We start from the raw sequence: 18,547 nt of genomic DNA, 5'->3' as shown, positions 1-18,547 counted from the left end.
AAAACCCTTGCCACCAAGCCTGACAATTTGAGTTTGATCCCCAGAACTGCAGAAGCAGAGAATGGACTCCCACAAGTTGTCTCTGATCTCCATACATGCACACACGCACGCACGCACACACACACATACACACAATTAAAAGTAATTTTTTTCTATATTAAAATTTTAAAAAGTAAAAGAGCCGGACTGGAGAGATGGCTCAGCAGCTAAGAGCGAGTGCTCTTCTTGCAGAGGACCCGAGTTCAGTTCCAAACAACTATGTCATGCAGCTCACAACCATCTATACTTCCAGCTCCAGGGGTATCTGACCCCCTTTGGTCTTCCAGGAACATGACACTCACATGCGCATACACACAAGTACAGTACACATAATTTAAAAATAAAATCGGGGCTGGAGAGATGGCTCAGTGGTTAAGAACACTGATTGCTCTTACAGAGGACCCAGGTTCAGTTCCCAGCACCCACATGGTGGCTAACAACCAACTGTAATTCCAGTTCTAGGGGATCTGATGCTCTCTCTGGCTTCTGTGAGCACTGTATGCATGTGGTGCACTTATATACATGTACATAAACACCCAAACAGTAAAATATAAATAATAAATAGTATTTTTAAAATCTCTAAATAGGGCTGGAGAGTTGGCTCAGCGGTTAATAGCACTGACTGCTCTTGCAGAGGACCCGGGTCTGATTCCCAGCACCCACATGGCGGCTACAAACTGCCTTAACTCCAGTTCCAGGAGAATCCGAAGCCCTCTTCTGACCTCCGCGGCAATGCACAACACAGGTGCACTCACATACATGCAGGCAATACACTCACTCATACACATAAAGTAAAAATTAAAAAAATCTCTAAATAATAATGATAAATCTTTTTATTGTAAAAGAGGGCAGGAGAGGTGGCTCAGCAGTTAAGAGCACTGGCTGCTCTTGCAGAGGACTCAGATTCAGTTCCCAGCATCCACATGGCAGCTAACAACCATCTGAAACTCCAGTTCCAGGAGATACAATGCCCTCTTCTGACTTCCATGGACATTGCATGACACAGGTGCACTTACATACATGCATGCAAAAACACTCATATACATACAGTAAAAATAAATCTTTTAATCCAATTCTTTTAAAACAAGAAGTTTCAAGTCTTCAGAAACACTTGAAGTCTATGAAGAAGAGAGGGGAGCCGAAAACCCAGTGTGGGAGAGGATGACGCATTTTCAGAGGGTGATGGAGGGACGTGACACCAGAACAAAGACCAGGAGAACAGAGTGTGCGTGTGAGTGTGCGTATCTTAGGGAAGTGTGCTTCAGGCAGGGGAAACAGCATATGCTCAGCCATGCAGGGGTTGGGTGCCTGGATCACGGGTCACCACGTAGACCAAGGGGCCCGAAACACTGCTTAATTTCTAAGTGATGGGTGCTTTTCCCTCTTTCCTTCCGTTTTCCCTCGTCCCTCCCTCACCCCCCTCTTCTTTCCCTTTTTCTTTCTTAGAAGAAACAAGTAACTTCAAGGAAAAAGGTGAGTGAGGGCTGTGTGCCCAGTCCCACCTAGGGGCTGCGATCACCTGCCATCCAAGCAAAGTGCATACAAGGCCTAAGAAGAGTTCAGGAGGCGTCAGTGCCTTTGCCTTCTGGAACCGTCCGTCGTCGTCCTCCAGCCGCCTCCCTCTCTGCTGCTCTGTGTTGAGTCCTCAACTCATAAGAAGCATTCTTATTTATCTCCATTGCTTCTTCTGTGGACCCCGAGTCCTCTCTTTTCCCCCTGGAAATGACCAGGTAAGTCCCGAGTGCCAGGAATATGTGACTGGAAACTAACGGAGAAAGGTAGACAGAGGTAAGCCTCCAGGTGAGGCACGTGATGGAGAGAGCATGCTGCGGTGGCTTGCACTGAGCTGGGGATACGGCTCGGTTGGTAGAGTGCCTGCCTGACACACACAAAGCCCAGGGGTTTGCTCCCCAGTACTGCAGAAACCAGGTATGGCGTGGCTTGCACTGAGCTGGGGATACGGCTCGGTTGGTAGAGTGCCTGCCTGATACACACAAAGCCCAGGGGTTTGCTCCCCAGTACTGCAGAAACCAGGTATGGTGGCACACGCCTGTAGTCCCAGCACTCAGGAGGAAGAAGCGCCTGCGGACACATGTGAACATAAATCCATGTAACTTGAAAAATTTAAAGAAAATCACTTCTAGGAAGACTTCCCCCAAGTGACTTAAAGCCAAAAGCAAAAGTGCAAAATGAAAACTTTGGGCATGGTGGCCCACGGCTTTAATCCCAGCACTCAAGAGAGGCAGAAGCAAGCAGATCTCTGTGAGATGGAGGCCAGCCTGGTCTACATAGTGAGTTCCAGGCAGGCTGGGGCTAGGGAGACCCTGTCAAAAAAAAAATTAAAACAATATTCCCCAACCAAAGGACATGTATTTTTCTTGTAGAGTTTGCCATAACAAAATGCCATGAAGTAGATGGTTTAAAACAGTAAAGTTTAGGACTAGGGAGGTGGCTCAGAAGGTGAACTGCTTGCCACATAGGCATGAGGACCTGAGTTCAAGCCTCAGCAATGACAGAAAAAGCCAGGATCACCTGTAATCCCAACAGGGAAGGCAGAGGTGAGGTGAGAGGGTTCCTGGGGCTTGCTGGTAAGATAGTCTAGCAAAACTGGTGAGCTCCAGGTCCAGTAAGAGACCCTGTCTCAAAAAATAAAGTGGTGCCAGGCATGGTGGCTCATGCCTTTAATCCCAGCACTCAGGAGGCAGAAGCAGGCAGATCTCTGAGTTCAAGGCCAGCCCTGTCTACATAGCAAGTTCTAGGACAGCTGGGGCTACAGGGAGACCCAGTCTCAAAAAGATTTTTTAAAAGGTGGAATAAATAAAATGTAATAAAAAATGAAATGAGAGTAATTGATGAAGTCACTAATGTCAATCTCTGGCCTCCACATGCATGTACACATGCATACATACACACAGAACACACACACAAATACACCATAGAGAGAGAACATGTACACAGAGAGACAGAGAGGGCTGTAAAACTGGGCATGTTGTCACTTGCCTGTAATTTCAGTATTTGGAAGCAGGAAGATCAAGAGTTCAAGGTCATCCTTAGCTAAATATTAAGTTTGAAGCTAGCTTGGGCTACCTACATGCAGGCAACACACACATACACATAAAATAAAAATAAACAGGACTGGAGAGATGGCTCAGCATTAAGAACACTGGCTTCTTCTGCAGAGGACTCAGGTTCAGTTCTCAGCACCCACACGGTGGGTAACAGTGATCCTTAATGCCAGTTCTAGGGCATCCAGCACCCTCTTCTGACCTCCATGGGCATTGCATGCATGTGGTACACTTGCATGGAGGCAAAACACTCATACACATAAAACTAAAATAAGCTTAAAGAATTTCAAAACACAAACAGTAAAAAGAGGAAAGTTGGGAGCTGGAGAGATGGCTCAGCCATTAGGAACACTGGTTGTTCTTGCAGAAGACCTGGGTTCGAATCCCAGCACCCACATGGCAGCTAACAACTGTCCGTAACTCCAGTCCCAGGGGATCTGACAGCCTCTTCTAACCTCCACAGGCATTACATGACACGGGTGCACTTTCCTACATGCAGGCAATACACACATACACATAAAATAAAAATAATAAAAATTTTTTAAAAAAGAGGGAAATTGGTGAGGCTCCTGTGGAGGGATAGGTGATATGCTGTGTGGTCCAGGGAATGTGCAGGGCAGACTTGCTGATGCTTGGATGTGAGGAAAGTATAGAAAGAGAAGATAGTTAGGGCTAGGTATAGTGTCACACACCTTTAACCCCAGCACTCAGGAGGCAGAGGCAGGTGGATCTCCTTGAGATCCAGGTCAGCCTTATGTACATAGTGAGTTCCAAGCCAGCCGGGGCTTCAGGGACACCCTGTCTCAAAGAAAACAAATAAAAAAGAAGATAGTTTGTCTGGGAGTTGGGTGATGACCAAGATGTGGGAAATGGCCATAACCGTAAGTGTAAACCAAAAATTGAACTCAGGAGGCACCTAGAGATGTGGGTTTGGAGCATTGAAAGGCGGGGGTTCAGGATACCATTGGAGTAAATGGATCCCGCTGTTCATCTCTAGTGACGTCTTCGGCCACCACCATGACCAAGAGCACCAGGTGGAACTTTTTGAGATGTACCTACATGGCGATGACCTTCTTCTTCATGTCCGACAATAAAGGAGACTGGGTTAGGAGACAGCACCCAAGGTGCCTTTCCACCTATTCAGGGAGGAAGCTGCAGAGAGGGAGGGAAAGAGGAGGAGTCAAAAGAGAAGGCCCAAGGGCCAAGCAAGGAAGGGAGGACAGGAAGTCCTGTGAAGTGGCCTCCCTCCTTTCTTCTCACCATTCAGTGTGTGTGTGTGTGTGTGTGTGTGTGTGTGTGTGTGTGTGTGTGTGTGTGTGTGTATGGACATGTGGACATGTGGAAATCAGAGGACAGTTTACAGGAGTCAGTTCTCTCCTACTATGTGGGCCCTGAGATTCGAACTCAGATTGTTGGGCTTGGCGGCAAGTGCCTCTACCCAGCTGAGCTATCTTGCTGACCCTCTCTTTTTACCTTCTTTCTTTCCCTCACCCTACTCCCTAGCTGGGATAAGAACCATGCCCTTTGCTCTAAGAACTCATGTGCTCTAAGAACTATGAAATGCTAGTCTCTCTCTCTCTCTCTCTCTCTCTCTCTCTCTCTCTCTCTCTCCTGGCTTGGAACTCACAGAGATCTACTTGCCTCTGCTTCCTGAGTGCAGAGATTAAAGGCTTGTGTCACCAGGCCCGCCTTTCTTCAGGGCCCAGTCTTTTGTTTTCTGGATGTTCTTGTGGATAAAACATCTACAGGCACATTTACCTGATAAGCCATCTCAACAGCCCATGTTTGCTCGTTTTTGAGATAGAGTCTCCAGGTTCCAACTTGCCAGGTAGACAAGGATGACCTTGCAATCCTGATCATCCTGACTCCACCTCTTAAGTGCTGGAGTTATAGGTGTGCACCACTGTGGCTAGTGTGGGAGGTGTTTGGGATCAAACCCAGGGCTTCATATATACGAGGTGAGACTTTCCCAACTGAGCCACACCCCCAGTCTGAGTTCTGAAAGGATGGCTGTGGCTACTGAATGTGTAGTAAATTGGGACGGGGCCTTGAGTGGAAGAGGAGAGATAGGGAAGGGCCCCATGATCAGGATAGGAGCCCTGGGCGGTAGTGGACATGAAGAAATCCTGCTAGAGTTCTGCCAAGTGAACTACTGATGGACTGAGATGAGGGCGGGACAGAAAGACGAGGGAGGTGAGGCCCAGATGTTGCCTGGAGCCCTGGTTCTCAAACAGGTGACTTAGCCTTCCCAGGGGACTCTCAGTAATGCCTGGGGACTCTTTTTTTTTGATGGCCTCCTACTGGAGGAGGGTCAGTGCTCCTGGAATCTAGTGGTGTGAGGCCAGGGGCACCTTTTCCATGTCCTGAATGTCACAGGACTGAGAATGAGCCAGGTCAAAATATCCACAGCATCAAGGTTAGACATGCTAGGTGTGGAGGAAGTGTGACTTATGCGGAGAGAACTGGCCAGAAGATGAAGCAAAGCACAGGAACACAGGTGAGGCTAGACAGGCACCAGACCACAGGAGGCCACACCAGGAGGGAAGGAGGAAGGAGATGGGAGAACGAGAGGAAAGGAAGTTGACTCATTTTTCTTCTTTCCTGTTTCTGGTTTATTCCTTCATCATTGTCATCCAAAGTGTTACTGCCACTACTGTAACCCAGAACTGGATGTTAGGTATGCTGTGGCAGGGGAGGGGTGTTGCCCATTGCTGATGGGTCAAGGGAGGTTGTTTTTAATTTAATTACACTTATTATTGTTGTTATTATTATTATCATTATTACTGTGTTTATGTGTGTACTTGAGTGTGAAGGTCAGGGGACAACTTGCAGGAATTGGTTCTTTCCTTTCATCATGTGGGTCCCAAGACTGTAACGTAGGTCATCATGTTTCAAAGCAAGTGCCTTTAGCTGCTGAGCCATTTCAGTGGTCTGGGAACTGGTTTCATTGCCTAATGTCTCACATAGAGTATGTAAGCTCCAGTTATACAGTAGCTGCATGGAAGGTCGTACGTTCATTTTCTTTTACTGTGGAAGAAAGGGCCACATGTTTGACACCCCCCACACACACACAATAAATACAATTTTTAAGTTTTTTAAAAAGAGGGCAGGCACTGGGTACTCATTCCTTTGTAAGTTAATAAATGCACATAAAATATATAAAAAATAAAAGAGGGCTTAGCGGGGCTGGAGATATGGCTCAGTGGTTAAGAACACTGACTGTTCTTGCGGAAGACCTGGGTTTGAATCCCAGCACCCACATGGCAGCTAACCACTGTCCATAACTCCAGTTCCAGGGGATCCGACAGCCTCTTCTGTCCTCTGAGTGCATTGCACGACATGGGTTCACTTACCTACGTGCAGGCATAACACTCGTACACACAAAATAAAAATATAAATAAAATATTTTTTAAAAAGAGGGCTGGAGAGATGACACAGAGGTTAAGAGCTTGTACTGTACTTGCAGAAGATATGAATTTGATTCGAGCAACCATGTGGGGAAGGGGGCTCACACCACCTGTAACTTCTGCTTCAGGGGATCTGATACCCTCTTCAGGCCTCTGAAAGGGATCTGATGCCCTCTTCTGGCCTCTGAAGGCATCTGCATTCTTACACACATAATTAAAAACTCAATCTTTATAAAAAATTTAAAGAGGAGAAGGAGCCGTTTGTGACCACAGTGGGCCAGCAAGATGACTCACTGAGTAAAAGCTCAGTGTTAAACACTTGAAAACACTGCTGAGTGTTAAGTAGGAGCCAGTTCCCATGAGATCTGAGGGAAGGAGCTGCCAGCAGGTGGACGAGCCTGGTAGAGGCGTGTAGGACTTTTACCTAACCTTGCAACCAAAAAGTTATTATTTATAATGTAAAAAAGCTCACTGCACCAATGTGACCTGGGCAAATGCTCTTAGTCCCTCAGGACTCCTCGTCCTCTACCTATGATAGTGGAAAACAATGTATGACTATATGTATGCATATTTTATATGTCAAAACACTGAAGGCAGTATTCCCAGACTGGGCATCGAAGGGCAAGATTCTCTGATAAGGGTGGGTCCTGACTTCTGCTTCCCTATCCCACGCTGGAGACAGGGTTTCAATAAAGAATGAGCAAAGCCCTTGCTTGGGAGCACAGTTCTAAGAGACATCTCTCAAGGAACAAGTGCTCAGTAGTTCTGGTCCATCTTGATCTTAAAATAACTGTTAAGGGCCAGGCTGTCCCCCTTTAAAGCATCACTATAATGTGGCTTAGAAACACTGCAGAGAGGGAAGAAAGTGGGTGGACCACAGCCCTGAGGAGAAGGCCCAGGATGGAGGTGAGAGGAGTGAGCACAGGGGTCATGCAGAAAGCCCTGAAGGGCAGTTGGGTTCTATGAGGAACGGAGTCTGAGGATGCGTAAAGATGTACATAAACCCACCATTCTCTCTCTCCTTTCTTCCCTTCCTCAGAGATGATCCTTGCTGTTCTTTCCAGTGAAAAATGCTCCATCCCAGCTCAACCTTCACAACTCTGGCGTCTCCCACCCGGGAAAGCTCTCTGTGCCCTGTGCTAGTGTGGTAGGGAATGAAGAACACACATGCATCCAGAGGTGCCACAGGATGACTTTCTGAGGGCCCAGAGAATGGCAGAGCAAACCTCTGCAGGGGTTCCCCCATGCCTTCTCTTCTGGGCCATTTTCAAGTCTTCTCCACTGTTTCCCTAGTTAAACATACCCTTGTGGAATGACTAAGGGCTTGGCTCTTCCGTTCATCCAACACTGAATTAACACAGGGCAGAGAGGTACCAAGAAGCATCATTTTTTTAAATTAAAAAAAACATATTGTTTTAATTTATTTTATGTGCATGTGTGGGCATGAATGTGGGCGCCTGGGGAGATCAGAGGATACCGTGCAAGAATCGGGTTCTGTCCTTCCAGCATGTGGGTCCTGGGGATAGAACTCAGGTCGTTAGGTTTGGCCACAACTGCCTTTACCCAGACATCTTGCTGGTGCACAAGTACCTTTTTTTTCCCTCAATTATCAAACAAATTAACAGATCTCCTTATGGCATTTTTTGTGTATACTTAGTTTTAGTTGATTTCTTCCTCTCCCCTTCTCCCACATTTTCCTGCCTCTCCTAACAACTGGTACCCTGCCATCCCCAGTAGTCAGTCCCTTATCCACATTCCTATCATGTGTGCTCTGTGACCTTCTCCACAGCCATTTGAAAGCTACTCCCCGCTCCGAGGCCCTTTATAGTGTCCCAACCTCTACTCACACTCACTCCCACACAAATACACACAACACTTGGGAGGTAGAGGCTGGCTGATCTCTGTGAGTTCAAGGCCAACCTGCTCTACATAGTGAGTTCCAGGCCAGCTGGGGCTACAGGGAGACCCTGTCTTAAAAAAAAACAAAACACCTAGGAAGATGGCTCAGGTGGTAAAGCACTTGTCACACCATGAGAACCTGAGTTTGGATCCCCAGCACCCATGTTAACTTTTTGTCACTAACCTTATATACCTTCAGTGGCTTTTGATCATCTCCCATCCCTTCCTCTTGATGGTGATGATGGTGGTGGCTCTTAAATTTTACATTTGAGGGGTGGCCAGATGGTTCAGTGAGTAAAAGTGCTTGCTGCCAAGGCTAGAGACCTGAGTTCGATTCCTAGGAACTTCCTGGTGGAAAGAGGACTCCAGAAAATTCTTCTCTGACCACTACATGTGTCCTGTAACATACACATCCACACACATACACACATTCTCTCTTTTTTCCCCTCTCTCTCACAAATAAAACGTAATTTCGTATTTTAAAAAAGACTTTTGTGAAGGATTAAATCCATGACAAGCAGACAGGGCCACTAATGGATAATAATGGCACACTTCCTGCTTCTTCTTGGTCTGAGACGAAGGTTCCCCCCGCCACACCGGTCACCAAAGGCCCTATTCTAGCTGACTGGTCCAGAAGGCTGGACCTGGACATATCTCACTGAGCTTGGAGCATGGCCCAATGGCTCTCTCTTCTTTGTTCAAGTTGCCCAATCCAAAATTAGGGGAGGGGAGCCTGCCTCATATCAGCAAAAACTCGTAAAAGCCCACACCCTTTCGGGGCTTTGAATTTTTTGCTTTCCAAGTCCCCTCTCTACTTGTGGAGATCTTTTCTCAGGGAGATCTTTTCTCAGGGAGATCTTTTCTCTGGGTGTGTGTCTTCATCTTTAAGAAATTTGTCGCCTGGTGATTTCTGCTGTGCCTGAGATTTTCCCTGCCTTTTAATTATTTTGTTATTTTTATTTTATGTGTGTGTGTATTGCTGGCATGTATGTAAGTGCCCCATGTTGTTCAATGTCTGTGGAGGACAGAAGAGGACATCAGATCTCCTGGAACTGGAGTTACAGATGGTTGTTAGTTGCCTGGGTGCTGGGAATCAAACCCAGGTCCTGTGCAAGTGCAGCTAGTGCTCTTAACCACTGAGCCATCTCTCTAGCCCCCTTGCCTTTTAATTCTTCAATTGGGGAGGAAAGGAACCTGATTAAGACCCCCTAGATAGTAGCAATTTGAATTTTGGGATCCTAGGACTAGATGCCTGATTTCAGTCAGCTGATGTGAATACTCAGTACCAAGTTATTCAAAGTTATGTACAGTGCTTAAAAACACCTTCAGGACAGTGATTCTCAGCCAGAGCCAACCTCATCCCACAGGAGGCATTTGGGGTTGTCAAAACTGAGAAGTGGGAGGCATGGAGAGTGCTTCTGATTGGTGGTAAGCAGAGGCCAGGGAGGCTGCTTGACATCCTTTAATGCACAGAATTGCTCCACAAAAAACACAGAAATGGGGCTGGAGAGATGGCTCATCAGTTAAGAGCACTGACAGCTCTTGCAGAGGACCAGACCTGGACCGGGTTCGATTCCCAGCATCCACATGGCAGCTAAGAACCGTCCTTAACTCCAGTTCCAGGGGAATCTGAAGCCCTCTTCTGACCTCCGCAGCATTGCACGACACAAGTGCACTCACATACATGTAGGCAATACACTCATACACATAAAATAAAAATAATAAAAATATTTTTTAAAAACACACAGAAACATTGGGCATGGAGGTAGCAAGCCAAGAAAATTCTCTGTAACTCCTTCCTGGAAAGGCAGGTCCAAGCCAGGTGGTGATGCATATCTAGGAGCCAGTACTTGGGAGATAGAGGCAGGAGAATTAGGAGTTCAGGGCTACCCTGAACTACATAGTGAGTTCAAGGCCAACCTAGAATACATGGGACTCTGTCTCAAACAAAACAAAACCAAACAAAAAACAAAACCAAGGAAGTAAAGTACAGTGCTGAGCACTGGAAGGTTTTGAGTTTGGGGCTCAGTGGGACCAACTGAGGTGGCTTGTGCTTTTGAGTAAGATTAATTAGAAGTTATCAGCTCCACTGATAGACAAACAGCAGTATGTTCCTGGCTCTGAGGAAAGTTCAAGTAGTAAGGTAAGGTTCTCTTACAGGCTTCAGAGGAAGAGGGGAAGTTCTGTAGCATGCCATTGATGAGTAGCCCATAGTAGGTGCTTGCGGTCAGGCCATCTCTGAATCAGCTATGAGGACGGGGAGCGCAAGAATCTAGAAAAATAAGTCTCTGTAGTTCTGGATATCAGATTATTGTAATTTCAAGAATTATCACAGTTCAAAGTGGAGAAAAATGGCGGGGGTGGGGGGGCTGGCTAACACATATCTCCCTTTTTGGCTCAGTATTGTATCCTTGGCAACCAGCACTGATTGGGCACGTACTGAGTGCACAGCACGAGCCTGCAAACAGGATGCTCCCTGAAGACAACAGTGACCCAGTTTGCCTTAAGAGTCTGATTTCTGGTCAAATTGACAAGAGATAAAATAAAAAACAGTGCACCACTACGAGCAGAAACTCTCTGCTTACCACGAAAAAGGCAACAATGGATTACAATGTGAGAATTTGCATGTACGTTATTGGTTGCATAAATGCAGCGCCCCGGGGTCCCCAGTAGCCCACAAGGTCATGAGAATCCTTGTAGGAAGTCAGCCGCCCTGGTTGGACTTGGATAGCCTGACCTTGAAGAAACAGCAGGCCAAGTCCAGGACCTGCTGCGCTCGCACCTGCCGCCAGGGGGCATTGTCGCGCCATTTCCGGCTCCAGCCCGCAGCCGAATGCAAAACTACAATTCCCACAAGCCTTCGCGCCTCCCGTTTTCCTAACAAATACCCGGAGAAAGTATTCTAGCAAGCGTTTTCAGTCTACCAAGTCATTCTCTGGCGTAGGAGCTTTTGTTAATAAACTTCTTGCGGACAATCGCTCTGCTACTTTGACACTACATTACCCAGAAGTCTCTAGGCCACTTCAAGCCTGCAAGATGATTTTGCCTGGGAGACTGCGAGAATCCAGATATTTGGAGAAAGAGGCTGGACCTTTCTCTTCTTCCTTCTTTTCTTTTTTTCCCTTCCTCCTTTTATCCTTCCTTCCCTCCCTTCCTTTTTTACTAGTATATAAAGTTCTAGGTTTAGTGATGATATTTTTCACACAAATTTGTTCCCTTCTGTCTACCTCCCCCTCTGCCCTCCGCGCCAGTCTTCTCCTTCCCCGCCTCCCCTGAAGTCCCAAGAGGCTTCCTAGGAAGCGAATGCAACTCCTAGTCACCTAGCAACATCTGGTCTCCATGGTAACGTCCTGTCTGGCTTGCCTATGACGTCATAGTTCCCGCAGGCTAGACAAGGAGAATTTGAAGGACTTGTGAAAATCTGAGCAACCGTTCTTCTTTGGATCTGTCCACCCTGTACCCCCGATTCTGCAGTCGAGGGACCCCTTTGACTCTTTCTGGTCTTTGGTTTGTTTCCCCTTTAGTGAAATGATGTGTGCAACCCAAGCTCTATGTCCCTTTCTAGCCTGGGGGGGGGGTGTCTCAAATAAGGTGCATGTGCTTGGAGCCTCAGTTTCCCTATCTGTGAAATTGCAACATTTGCCTCGGTGTTGTTGTTGAGGGAATCGCGGGAGCTTAAAAAGTGCTCTGCACACAGTGACCACTCAGATGTCACGGCTCTGATGCCCATAGCTGTCAATCTTGGAAGAAGATCTGGACAAGTCATCATCACCCTTCCTCTGGGAACTCGGTGTGTTCATCTGAAAGTTGGATGTATTGGATTCTGTGGCCACTAAGCTTTCTCCTGCGCACACACCAATGCCTTTGACCTAAGGAGTGGTACAGAGCTTGGTGCTGAGCCTGTCGTGATGGCAATGGCTGTGCCCCCCCATCATTTCCTGTGTGTCACTGAGCTCAGAGGGTCCTCCAAGTGTTACTTGATGGAGTTGGCTTTCTTCATTTCATTTTGTTACGTCTCAAGAGATTGCTAAGAACCCTCCCCTTCTCCTTGATAAGATGGGAGGTGACTCCAGAGGTGCCTTGGATGGAGTTATAATCTGATAAGGTAAAGAAGTCACTAGAGGTGCCCAAGAGGTTGTGGGTCCTTCCCGTGTAAATGAAATTTCCACTGAGATTCCTGGAAAGCCTTAAGTTAATTGTGCTGGAATCCTTGCTGCTCAGCTAGGGAGAGGCTTCGATAAGACTCAGAGGGTCCTTTCCTCTCATGTTTCCAGAATCTTCCCTGACTTTCTGTCCTGCAGCTGAAGAATGTCCTTCCTTCCTCTGGTCAGTGGTCTCCAGACAGGTGCCAACAAGGCTTGAGACGGCCTTGCTCAGCTTCTGGGCGTGGCCACCCAAGGCCCCGCCCACCCGGGGGTTGCTAGGAGCTGCAGATTCGAGCTGGGGGTGCAAGCCCGAGATTGCACCCGACATAGACCTTCAAACCCCAACCAGTGTCCGGGGATGCATGCTGCATAGACTCAAGCTGAGGCTTGGCAGGATCTCAGGGCACGCGCCAGGGTCTCGGGATCAGGGAGCCCCAGGGCGCGTTTAGAGAGGGGGCGTGGCCTCCCGCGGACTCCTCCGCTCTGATTTCAAAAGCTTGATGACGCACGTTGTTGCGCAGGAGGGGGCATGGCCTCACGCTCTCGGGGAATCCCTGGGGGCGGGGCCGTGCCCGCCTACGTGTTGCGCATTGAGGGGCGGGGCCGGCCGCGGGGGGTCCCCTGCGGGTCCTGGAGGCCAGTGCGCAGGCGCAGGGGTTCTGCTGTGTGCAGTTCTTGCGCAGCTGTGTGGCTGAGGAAGCTACAAGGAGGCAGGTGAGGGCATGGGGACCTCGAGGCTTCTGTGCACATGATTTCAAGCTTAGGGTGCGGGGTTGTGACCTGGTACCCGGGCGTTTGAGTGTGTCGTGCACTGGCGTTGGTGCACGGGCGCTCTTGATGTCCCCTCCGGGTCTGTGATTTGGGTGCACGCCTACAGCTGCATGTGACATTCGTGTGTCTGGTTGTGCGGTGGGCCCGTGTGAGGTGAGAGGCCTTGAGGTGACGTCGTGTGTGTGTGTGTGTGTGTGTGTGTGTGTGTGTGTATAAGCGCGGCATTCGGCCTGTGGGTCTCAGGAACGCGTGTGTCCCAACTGCATGATTTGTGGTGTGGGAAAAGTAAGCTGTCAGAGAATGGAGGGGAGCACGAGTGCATGTGGGAGCACAAATCTGAGCGTCATGTGGGTGCTTGTGTGACAAGACTATGAGATGAGGGGCATGAGGTTGTGTGTATGTGTATGGGTGCGCGGGATTCAGCCTGTGGACCCCAGGAAGAGGTGTGTTTCCTAACTGCGTGATCTGTGGAGTGGGAAAAGGAAGCCACCTGAGTATGGAGGGAACGAGGAGTGGGTGTGGGAGCGCAGTCCCAAGCATCCCTGTTACAGATGTGTGATGGGCTGATGGTCATAGCTTGGGGGATATTAAGTCTGTGGATCCAAGGAGCAGTGAGTGTTCCAACCCCGTGATCTATGGCATCATGTGAAAATAAAGCCACCACAGAATGGAGGGGATCTGGAGTACCACAAATGGATGTGAGAGTACAGATCTGAGATCTCTGTTGTAGCTAGCTGGGTACGTGTGTGACAGACTGATGAGGCTGTTTATCATAGTCTCTGAGGTGAAGGACCATGAGGTGACTTCCTGTTACTCTGTCTGTGAGCCTCAGGAAAAGGTGCTCATACCAACTGCGTGATCTGTGGCATGGTGTGGAAAGGATGGAAGGGACCCCAAGTGGGTGGCTGTGAGCACGCAGTCCTGAGCATCTCCATTGCAGCTAGCTGTGTGCATGCGTGACAGACAGATGAAGCTGTTTATCATAGTTTGGGGATACTGTGCGCCACCGAGTGTTTTAATGGTTTTGTGTGTGCCAGTGTGTGATTGATTGTGCCATAGCTCATTTGTAACTATGGCAACGGGCTCCTTTAAAGAAAGAGCTGTGATGCTCGCGCTCAGGGAAACTGAAGCTGTTGGGGGTGAGACTTTTCCTTCTGGATAAAAGGGGAAATAGTACCTGTCAGAGCATTGATGGGGGCGTGAAATAGAATGCCTGGGCCTTGCTGAACGCCGTGTAGGAGTTGGCCTTTGTTGTAGTGCTGAGGATGGGTTTTTTATTTTGTTTTGTGTTTCTGATCCTGGGCGCAGGTAGGGTTGTAGTGGTGATGTCCAAAGGAGTTTGTGTATCTGCATTTGGGACTTGGCCATCTCCAACCCCTAGCAGGGGTTCTGGTCTCTCTCAGTCTAGCAGTGGTGCATCTTCCATCCTTCCATCCCCCAGACAGGCGCCTCCCTTATCTGTGTCTGCCTATATTTGAGTTTGAGAGGAGGGTGGAGCCTGCCCTGACCTGTGAGACGTGAAGATTCCTATGGTTGTGTGTCTTCCTTAACCAGAATAGCTTGAGGAGATTAAACAGAGTCATGTGAGAGGCAGGGCTGGTGTCACAGAGCCCTTCTGGCCTGTTGGAGTGATCTTGCAGGCTAGCTTGATGGTTAGCCATCACCAACTAACCTTTATCTCATCCCAACCCATGTTTTACAGCATCAGGTCAGAGACAGCAGAAGCAACCCATTTATTGGGTCTGTAAACCAGAAGGAAAGAATAACGTAATGTTATGACAAATTGCCCCAGACTTAATGCCTTCAAACTGCACATGTAAACACTCAATCTCATTAATAATTATCTTATTATCATTTATTACTATTAATTCTTAGTACTGCCCTGTCCTACAGAGAAAAGCACAATAAATCCAGCTTCTTTTGGGGTGCAGACCCCAAAGGGGTACCTTCTTCCCTTCAGCAGTGCAGACCACCTTATAATTCATGTTTTGTGTCAAAACATCATTGACTAAGCCTAGCCTTCATCTCACTTATCTTCCTCCACCATCTATAGAGGGAAACGTTAATACTTTCTTTTTCCAACTCCCACTGTTTCCTCCATGGGAAAAATCACAAAAGAGCTTTGGAACATATCTGCTGTTAATGGCACCAGAGTTGGCATTCTCTGAAGGTGTGTGCTGAAGTGTTTGGGGCTGAACCATGTTTAGGCCTACAACTTACTTTTAAGTGATTCCTTTAAGAAACAAAAAACTATGGGAAATGTTAACATTTGGTAGAGTCATCAGTTATTTGTTACACTATTCTCTTACTTTTTGTCAGATTTTGTGATTTCCCAATGAGGGAAATAGTTTGTCCCTATTCCTGCCCTTCCCTAAGGGACACGTTTTAGAGGGCTGTGGCGTGGCTGCCAGCCCAAGTGTTTCTGTGCAGTGTGATTTCATCATGGGAAAATGGAATTTCACCCCTGTTACGCATACCAGGAATTGGATTCCATGTGGGTTGGTGTGTTGGTAGGTTGAAGCACTTGCTCCTGTTTTCTGTTCGTTTTTGTTTTGGAGACAGGATCTCATGAATCCCAGGCTGGCCTCCAACTCTGTTTGGCCTAGAAGACCTTGAAACTCCTGGTCCTCCTGCCTCTGCCTCCCAAGTGCTGGATCCTCCTGCCTCTACCTCCCTGGGATTACAGGCATGTGCCACCACACCTGCTGGAAATTGCTTTAAGAATGCTAAGCAAACACTGTTAACTGAGCTACATCTCCCCAGCCCCAGCATGTGGTTTTGTTTTTGTTTTTGTTTTTTTTGTTTTGGTTTTTGGTTTTTGGTTTTTTTTGTTACTCAGTTTTACTGGGTGACTTCTCAGCCCTGAGAGTGAACAAAACAGTTCAGATGCCTGCTATTGACAACCCCCCATCCTGTTGGGGGGTGGGATGGGGAGGGGAGCAATATTAACTAAATAAATAAAAGTATAAACAGCAAATACTCTGGCTTTGGATACAGCTTAGTTGTAGAGAGTTTTTATGTGTATGAGTATGTTGTCTGCATGTGTGGAAGTGCATCCGTGCTGTGGTGCTGCAAAGGTCAGAAGAAGCTGTCAGATCCTCTGAAACTGGAGTTACAGACGGTTGTTAGCCGCCATGTGGGTGCTGGGAATCGAACCCAGGTCCTCTGCAAAAGCAGCCAGTGCTCTTAACTGCTAAGCCATCTTTCCAGCCCCCAATAGCCACAATTTTTAAAAAGACACAAGTTCATCATTAAAGTTAGTGATGTATTTTGTTTACCTCAGTGTATCGAAGGCATTATCATTTCAACATAAAAGAAACAAAAAATTAGACATCCTCTTTTCATACCAAGCCTTCAAAGTCTACTGGAGATGAAACCCAGGGCTTTGTGTACACTAGGCAATCACTCTACTGACTGAGCTACCTTTCCAACTCCCTTATGTGCTTTTGTTATGCAGCATGTCTGGGTGTATTAGCCCTAGGTGTAGGCCAGTGAGCAAAACAGTCAAAATTCTTGCTCTTGACCCTAAACCACTGTGTGCCATGTGGACCTGCCTTCCCTGCCTGAAGACATGGTGCCTGGGAGCAGGTACCTGTCTATAACTCCCGTGTTAGTGCCTGGCATCTGCAGGCACTGGGTAACTAGCTGTGAGGTGGATGACCCGGCGTCTGTACATTCTCCACCTCCTTCCTGATCAGGAGCCGCCTGTGATCTTTAGGAGCAGGCTGTGTTGTGGGATGCCTGCATGCTGCCCTTTGACCCTGACAGAGAAACACTTGTTTCAGATGCCCTGTCTTGTGGAGGGGTGACTGGGGACTAGGTGAGGGAGCTGGGACTCTGGAACCACTCCAGAGGCCACTAGACCTCATGATCTCCCTTTTCCCACAGCTCTGCCTGCTAGTACTCTGCCACACCCTCTGATGTGGACCATCACAGACTGGGGAAAGGATGCCTGCAGCACGTGGGAAATCGAAATCCAAGGTAAATGGTGACTCCTTTTTTCTTGTAAGATGTGGCCTATTTGCTTTCTCCCTGGAGATTTCCTGTTCGTAGGAGACTGATGTGACACCTGGCACCTGGTTTTCTTCCACGCCATGGAAGATGGGACCTGGGAAGGGCTCAATGCCCAGAAAGCTGCTGTTGGCCCCGTCTCTTGTCCTCTCAGTGCTTATGTTCACATAGTATCTGCAGGGAATCTGCAGTACTCAGAGAAATGCCCTCCCCCAAGGGAAGACGTGAGCCCTGTGGTTTCTCATAGTGAGGCTGAGTGCCCTGGTGGGACTTGATCAACCATACGGATTGAAGGAGATGGGATCCCCTAGGAGTTGCATGCAGGTAATTGTGAGTAACCCAACTTGGTTGTTGGAAACTGAACTCAGGTTCTTTGCAAGAGTACTGTGCACTGTTAACTGCTGCACCACCTCTCCAGGCCACAGCCAAGGTTTTAAGCTATCTATAGATCTTAGGAATTGTCTTTAAGCTGGCCCATGACAAAACATAATTTCTGTTAAAATAAAAGTTTATCAGGCCTAGTATTCTAGTTTGCCTTCAATTGCTGTGACAAAATACTCTGACCAATACCAACTTTGGGGAGGAAAGGGATTATTTGGCTTACATCTCCCAGGTCACAGTTTATCACTGAGGGGGCCCAGGGTAGGAACTCAGGACAGGAACCGGGACAGAGGCACAGGCCATGGAGGAATGCTGCTTACTGGCTAGCTCCCCTGGCCCATGCTCAACCTGCTTTCTTACATAATATAGGACCACATAGCCGGGGGTGGCACCACCCACAGTGGGCTGGACCCTCCCATATCACTCAGCAGTCAAGAAAATGCCCCACAGACATGGCCTTAGGCCAGTCCAATGGAGGTAATTCCCCAGTTGAAGCTCCCTCTCCCCAGGTGTGTTGACGACCAAAGCTAACCAGCATACCTAGTATAGTGACACCCACCTTAATCCTAGCACTCAGGAGGCAGAGGCAGGTGGGTCTTTGTGAGTCTGATGCCAGCCTAGTCTATATAATAAATTCCAGGCCAGCCAGGGCTACATAGTGAAACCTTGTTTAAATAAAAAAAAAAAGCTTATCAGAATAATGATTTAATTTGGGTCGGTAAACACACATTTTTCACTATCTTAAACATTAACTAGGAGTAAATTTATTCAATCAGTAAACCTATTTAGGATTAGAAAGAGCACATCCATGTACAATAAAAAGTTATGC

The 18,547-nt window shown here is 47.7% G+C and overlaps 2 protein-coding genes across 2 annotated transcripts in view; both read left to right on the top strand.

The window, feature by feature from the left end:
- Nucleotides 1-7,578, top strand: part of Eddm13 (epididymal protein 13) — a 33,783-nt gene extending 26,205 nt beyond the window's left edge. Inside the window, exons 7-9 of the mRNA XM_029570199.1 lie at nt 4,102-4,208; nt 5,744-5,781; nt 7,551-7,578. Coding sequence (XP_029426059.1) covers nt 4,102-4,208; nt 5,744-5,781; nt 7,551-7,578 — 173 coding nt within the window. The remainder of the gene's footprint in view (nt 1-4,101; nt 4,209-5,743; nt 5,782-7,550) is intronic.
- Nucleotides 7,579-13,184: 5,606 nt separating this feature from the next.
- The window catches only part of Znf667 (zinc finger protein 667), a 36,567-nt gene continuing 31,204 nt past the window's right edge, over nt 13,185-18,547 (top strand). The window contains exons 1-2 of the mRNA XM_008846629.2: nt 13,185-13,269; nt 17,215-17,307. Of these exons, the coding sequence (XP_008844851.1) occupies nt 17,275-17,307 (33 nt within the window). The 5' untranslated portion in view covers nt 13,185-13,269; nt 17,215-17,274. The remainder of the gene's footprint in view (nt 13,270-17,214; nt 17,308-18,547) is intronic.

This window comes from Nannospalax galili, unplaced genomic scaffold (genome assembly GCF_000622305.1).
Source record: "Nannospalax galili isolate Female #2095 unplaced genomic scaffold, S.galili_v1.0 scaffold842, whole genome shotgun sequence".
In the NCBI taxonomy this organism is placed as follows: domain Eukaryota; kingdom Metazoa; phylum Chordata; class Mammalia; order Rodentia; family Spalacidae; genus Nannospalax; species Nannospalax galili.
This window is presented reverse-complemented; position numbering and strand designations above follow the sequence as displayed.